Raw genomic sequence first — 6493 nt, 5'->3', positions numbered from 1 at the left:
TTTTTTTAATTTACAAAATAAAATCATTTTTTAAAAATGACAAATTTTCCATAAATTGGATTTGTAGCTGAAACCACTAATTATAAAGATTGTATACAAACCTTTTGTGTAGATATATACCTGTGGCTGTGCTGTTATTCAGAGGCATGGTTTTACTCAAAGAGTCTTGATTATTCTGTGCGACTTATAGGTTAATCAGATTCTGTGTTCTTCAATTGCAGAGAGCCAAGCTCATCAGATTCCACTGGCACACATTCCCCTGGAGATTTACCAGCCTTAGGGCCAAAGAAACATGCAAGTATCTTCAGTATAAATTTATATGTGCATAGGTCTGTAGGCACCTCTTATATTTAGAAATTCTCACAGAAATGTTCCAACTTATACTGAAAATGCTCGCCAAAATAGTAGATGCAGCACAAAGTGTGTTATGTACTGTTGTATGAGCAGATGCCCAAAGACTTTTGGCAAAATCAGTTTATGTTCTAATAATTATGAAGCTTGCAGCAAGTCTCTTCTCTTCACTGCTATAGGTGAAGAATGAACCTAAAAATATCACACACATCTTGTGAGTACATTGTAAAAGTGAAGGGACTATCTAAAAAGTCTGTTGCTGAGGTTAATACACATGCTATACTCTTATTTCCCAAGGATGTAGTAATTCACTATTATAGACCTCTATGTTTGATTCATTTTTCTGAACACACTTGGAGTAGAGGAGACTTTGGATGAAATTTTAATACTGTGCTTCCTACAACATACTTTTAAAATAATAGTTAATAATTCCAAAATAACAGTAATAATTCCAGATTTTCTAATCATGTTTGTCTGCCAGAATTTGCCATGGAGCTGGATTTTCAACTGGTTACACAAGATGGACTTTATCTGTAAGAAAGAGAAATGAAGATATGTTTTACTGTAAGAACATTCACTGTTTAAAGATTTTACAGTCCCACACAGGTTAAGAAATTAAATGAAACTTGTAGAAACTTCAGAAATGCTCTGCAATTTTCCCAGACCCAGATCAAATCGTAGCCTACACTCTTAACAAAAAATGTTCTTTGAGCAATGCCTTAGAAGAACCACTTTTGGTTCCTTAAAGAAGTTTGTTAAAGAGATGTTTGAGTGTGAAGAACCCTTTGAAGACTTAAAGAAATTTCACTTAATGCAAAGGTTCTTCACCAATTTATGGAACCACAAGTGGTTCTTCAATGGCATCACTCAAAGAACCCTTTGTACCACATTTATTTATAAGGGTGTATGGCCAAATGATTCCCTTAATACAGAGAACATGGACATAATAGCAGAACTGAGGAATAAAAACAGAATTTATATATGTATATATATATATATATATATATATATATATAGAGAGAGAGAGAGAGAGAGAGAGAGAGACATAAATGGAAATGTACATAGTGTCAATTGGACTTTGGATTTACAGTTAAAATACAGGAGAAATTTGTTTTTTGTTTTTTCAACCTCTGATACAAAACTAAACCAAAAACACCTGGATATCCCATTCAGATTGTTCTTAAAATATTTAGATCTTAAGTGAATCATTTTGCTGTTCTACTTGTTTGTCCATGTTTACAAAATAAAATCATTTACAGAATTTTGAATATTAAAAACTGTTTGCCCAGATTAGCCCTGTCCGTCATGTGCCACTAACCCACAACAAAGGCTGTGTCGTGCATAAGCTCCTAGTGTCACACATCATGGTCTCAAACCAAAGCTGTGTGCAACTAAATGGCAGTGTGCTATTATGTAGCACCATGGCTCGAGATTTCACTGTGGCATGATCGAGGAGAGGCCATGATCAGGCCAGAATGGGAACAGAAGGAGGGAGGCAGAATACTAAGCCCTACAACATTTAATGATAACTTATAACGTTTGACGATCATAGATCATATTTGACTTGCACATACTGCCCAAATATTTAATTAAATAGAAATAGTTTATTTTGTCATTGCTAAAATATTGCAGCAATTCCAGGAGCATCACAGTGATCTGTAAAGCTTTTCAGGCTGTAAGCACACATAGCAGCAAATGGATCTCTCTGGTCTACTGCTAAGGTATCGTGATTGCTGGAAGATTTTGCTAGGATATTTGGTCAAATTACTATTTGCCTCTGTAAAACTCTTCTTGTGAGAGGGCAGAGAGTCACTGCAGACAAAACAAAAGCGATTTCACCCCATATCCCTTATATGCCCATCTCATATCACTTAAGTGTCAATTCATGTTGGAAGAGGGGCCAAGGGGTAGGGCTACACATCCCTTGAAATGGAGATTTTTCAGGGTCACACAAATGAAGGAATGGGTGATAATACAGGATTGTCAGACACTTCTGAAGGCATATTTTTAAAATTTAAATTTGTGCAGCGTTTCTCTGCTTGATATCTCAATATTGTAGAACATTTTGTAGTTCTACAATGACAGAATTACAGACTCTGATCGATTTGCTGCTGTACATACTATGATACCCCTTTGTCACCCTGTTCTGCAATGCTCAGGACCTCTAGATGACCTTCACAGCGCAGGAACACAGTAGCGCTGCTGTAGCTTTTAAATTATCCAGTGCTAATAGTGGACTGAGAATAATCCACCAACCAAAAATATCCTGCCAAATGTGTACTGTGACAATTGATGAAGGACTACTGGATGACTAACACAAATGCTGCACAAGAGAGGAGCTGTCTCAGACTTTCCACTTTAAGGTGAATCATTCAATAAACAAAGTTTTATGGTAAGGGTAATTTACGAAGGAATTTTTGTTGTTTGTTTTTTCATCATTCAAACACACATGAAGCACTTACAGCTCTCTTCAAAATGTCTCCTCTCTGGGTGTTTAATGGGAGCTTTCATCCAGCAGCAGCGCTCCTCGGGTTTCACAGTCTGTTGAGCGCTGAAGTCACAGGTGTTGTGCAGGTGACAGTTGAAGTGTTTCCTCTGAGCTTGATGCCATATTCTGCTGTCTGCTTCCACACAGCACCATGACTCTCTCTGCAAATTAAGCTCATACAACTCCTCTGCCTTCGACCTTGTCATATTACATCACTACTATTGATACCTGGTATCAGCATTAACAACTCTCAGAGCCATGGGCTGGCTGTGTCAACTGCATGGTAACTTGAGATTTAGCGTCCCTGGCAACAGTGGTGACTGGTTTGTGTTCCCTTAGATGAGTTTAATTTTTGTTTAATTGTAGTGGAAATAGTTATGCACACGTTGTGATGGCATAAACATTACATACCAGACTCAATGATAATTATTTTTTGATTAATAATTAATTATTTAATTCATTTTGCTAAGCTCCATGTTTGGGAGCCATTTAAATAATATGTAGTGTCTTTACCTGTGCAATTTCAGCTTGGACATGTAGGTCATCATGTTAGATGACTTCACATATTATATAGCAAAATTAGCTAGAATTAATTATTATTAATGAATTATGCTCATTGACCCGCTGTAGGTTCTTGGCTCTGAAATCTGAGCTAAAAGGAATTATTCCGTACAAGAAAAGTGCACACACAAATAACCAAGGATTGGTTTTATCACACAACTGGTTTATTAATTATAATATCAAATAATGAATATTGATTATACATTCATATAATGAAATGGATTACAGCGATACATGGGGGAACAGGGAGATTAATATATGAGGGAATTTCTCTATGATAATTACCCTAAATTCTAAAAAGGCTATTGTTTATCCAGCAAGCATTCAGCTTCGACCTCCTGAGCAATGAAAGAAATGAAACCATGTGACCTTATGTATTCCTGGAGATGGACTGGTGATAGCTGGGAGCATGTCGCTGACGCGTGGTGTTTTCCGGCGCAGCTTCCTGGAGCACTGCAGCCATGGGCCTTGTAGCACTGCAGCTGCTGGCGTTCCTTTTCTCCCCATTTTCAGAGACACGGCAACCACTCTGTCGGAGCTGGTGGCGTTCAGGTCTCTATGGGAATTCTCTGTTATTGCTGATCTGCCACCTTGTGAGAGATACGTCCATGCAGGTCTCTCCTGGGCCTTTTTCTCAGAATGTCATTCTGAGGGCGCATGTGGCCTTCTTCATCGCTGGTCCGGAAGTTTTTGTCATCATTTTGAGGGTCACAGGTCTGAGGTCTCCTTCATGCTCTGCATGGCACTGAATTCTGCTTTATTTAAACTACAGTCCTTTTAACTATAGTTTTCTACTAGAGATAAATTTAAAATAAACTTCTGGTTGGAAGATCTGGGTTTGTTCTATCTGGAAGCTGCTTGAGGAGCCATAAGAGATAGCCATAAGACAGTCTGACACCTGCAGAGAGCTGGAGAGTCATTTCAAACCCGAGTCATTTCTCTCTTTAGCCTTGAAAAAGGCTTAAATAGAGAAAAAGCGAAGGGGTGTGAAAAGAGAGAGAGAAGCGAAGTGAAGAAGGGCCATGTCATTTCATGCTACTTGGTTTTTAACCAGAGTTAAACCCTCCTTAAATACCTGATTAGTTCTCAGAGATTGAGGATTGGAGCCTCTCTTGCTTCCTGTACCTTGGTAATGACATCACATACAATTTATGACACTTGACAAGACAAAGACTTGAAAACGCAGTCCCAGTTGAATGACTATCCCAGAATTCTGAATTATACTTTTGATATATTAGAGAATAATAATATTATTCAGACAAACCATGTTTTACATAATTCTTAACCAAATAACACACAGAGTATGTGGCTACCTTGGTTCCAACATAAATTCATATAAAAAGATGATTTAAAACACATCCATCCATCCATCCATTATCTGTAACCGCTTATCCAATTTAGGGTCGCGGGGGGTCCAGAGCCTACCTGGAATCATCGGGCGCAAGGCGGGTATACACCCTGGAGGGGACGCCAGTCCTTCACAGGGCAACACAGACACACACACACACACACACCTACGGACACTTTCGAGTCGCCAATCCACCTGCAACGTGTGTTTTTGGACTGTGGGAGGAAACCGGAGCACCCGGAGGAAACCCACGCGGACACGGGGAGAACACACCAACTCCTCACAGACAGTCACCCGGAGTGGGAATCGAACCCACAACCTCCAGGTCCCTGGAGCTGTGTGACTGCGACACTACCTGCTGCGCCACCGTGCCGCCTGATTTAAAACACATGTAAATTAATTCCACCCGTTTTGATTTGTCTAAATGGAATTCATTTCACACAGTGGTATACATAGGCAACTTGTTCATCAGGTAAATATAAGAATTAAATAATTATTTTGTTTAACAATATTTCAAAATGTGTGAGAAGATTGTGTTTTAATCAATATTGAGCCGGTGTCTCTTTGCATTCTAAAAGATTCTCCTCTTGACCCTGTGTCATAAGCTGTCCTGAAAAGGGCCTGTAGTGTCAGTTTTATGACCCTCTGATACAGACCTTCAGGCACCAATTTGGGGCCAGTGCTTGCTGGAAAGCTTATCTCAAATTCCAATATGGGTTGGTGTGGCTTCGAGATGTCTCTGAAAACCAGCTCAAAATTGGGTATAAAATCAAAGTCAAATTTCTTATTAGAAATTAATACACATTCATCATATCACACTACATAATTGCTCATCCAGTATTTCTTCTCAAATTTATCATTTAAACATTTAGCACTAAAAATAATTGCAGCTCCACTGACCCATAGACAAATGCCCATTTGAGTGAGTGTGTGTGTGTGTGTGTGTGTGTGTGTTTTGCCAAATTCAGTAATAACAGTCATTGACCGAAAAAAAGGTTGATTGCTGCAAAACTTGGCATGCAGTTATGTCTCAGGCTGATATGTAAATGATTACAGGTTTGGTCTGATTAGAAACAGGGACCTTCCACAAGAGCATGTAAAAATGCTTCCCCTGCTGCTTTGTAAGAAGGCTCTTTTAGAGGCTACTTGTACTTAGTGTACCTTTTGGTGAGAGATCATTAACTGCTATACATGCATCTATGATGCACTCAAAGACGTTTTTCCGAATTTGTGACAGGGTGAATCATTAGACTGAGAAAAGCAGGATGGTCTTTTCGATATATTGCCCACCATCTAGGCCATTCTGACCAAGCAAGCCGAAGGCAACAGTGTCAAGGAAATCTCTCTCAAGGCTGGAGGAAATATGTTGGGAGGAACCAAGACTCACAAAGGGGATCCATCTGTCAGGAATTGTGGAGGGCGGACTGATGGAGGCTGACGCACATGCTAAAACACAGTGAACTTTAATGTACAAAAAGAATAACAAAACAGAAAGACTTCGATAATAAGAAAACAAACAGAGAGCTAACAGAGACTTGGACAAAAAGGAGCTAAGTGAACTAAACTAGGACACAGCGTTAAACAGACGAAACCTAAACACAGAGTACTAAACAGACTAAACATAAACATAGAGTGCTAAACAGTGTTAATGGTACATACAGACTAGAGAACTAAACAGAGGACTAAACAGAGAACAAACCTAAAAGAGGATCAACAGAGACAGACAGACTTGAGAGCAACAAGAC

The 6493-nt window shown here is 39.0% G+C and overlaps 1 protein-coding gene across 1 annotated transcript; it reads right to left on the bottom strand.

Moving 5' to 3' along the window:
• Positions 1-1760: 1760 nt before the first annotated feature.
• On the bottom strand, positions 1761-3045 carry LOC136702717 (spermatogenesis-associated protein 45-like). The gene is made up of 2 exons (XM_066677864.1): positions 2814-3045; positions 1761-1861 (listed from the first exon to the last, which is right to left on the bottom strand). The coding sequence occupies exons 1-2, from the start codon at positions 3043-3045 to the stop codon at positions 1761-1763; spliced, it is 333 nt and encodes a 110-aa protein (XP_066533961.1).
• Between the last annotated feature and the right edge of the window lie 3448 nt (positions 3046-6493).

The sequence above is a fragment of the Hoplias malabaricus genome, chromosome 7 (assembly GCF_029633855.1).
Source record: "Hoplias malabaricus isolate fHopMal1 chromosome 7, fHopMal1.hap1, whole genome shotgun sequence".
Classification (NCBI taxonomy): domain Eukaryota; kingdom Metazoa; phylum Chordata; class Actinopteri; order Characiformes; family Erythrinidae; genus Hoplias; species Hoplias malabaricus.
This window is presented reverse-complemented; position numbering and strand designations above follow the sequence as displayed.

Bases quoted from the DNA above. Each gene is read 5' to 3' on its own strand.
- LOC136702717 (XM_066677864.1), bottom strand. From the start codon at position 3,045: ATGACAAGGTCGAAGGCAGAGGAGTTGTATGAGCTTAATTTGCAGAGA. The intron at 1,862-2,813 runs GTAAGTGCTTCA...TAAATGTTGTAG, and splicing joins GAGACATTTTGAAGAGAGCT to GGCTTAGTATTCTGCCTCCC.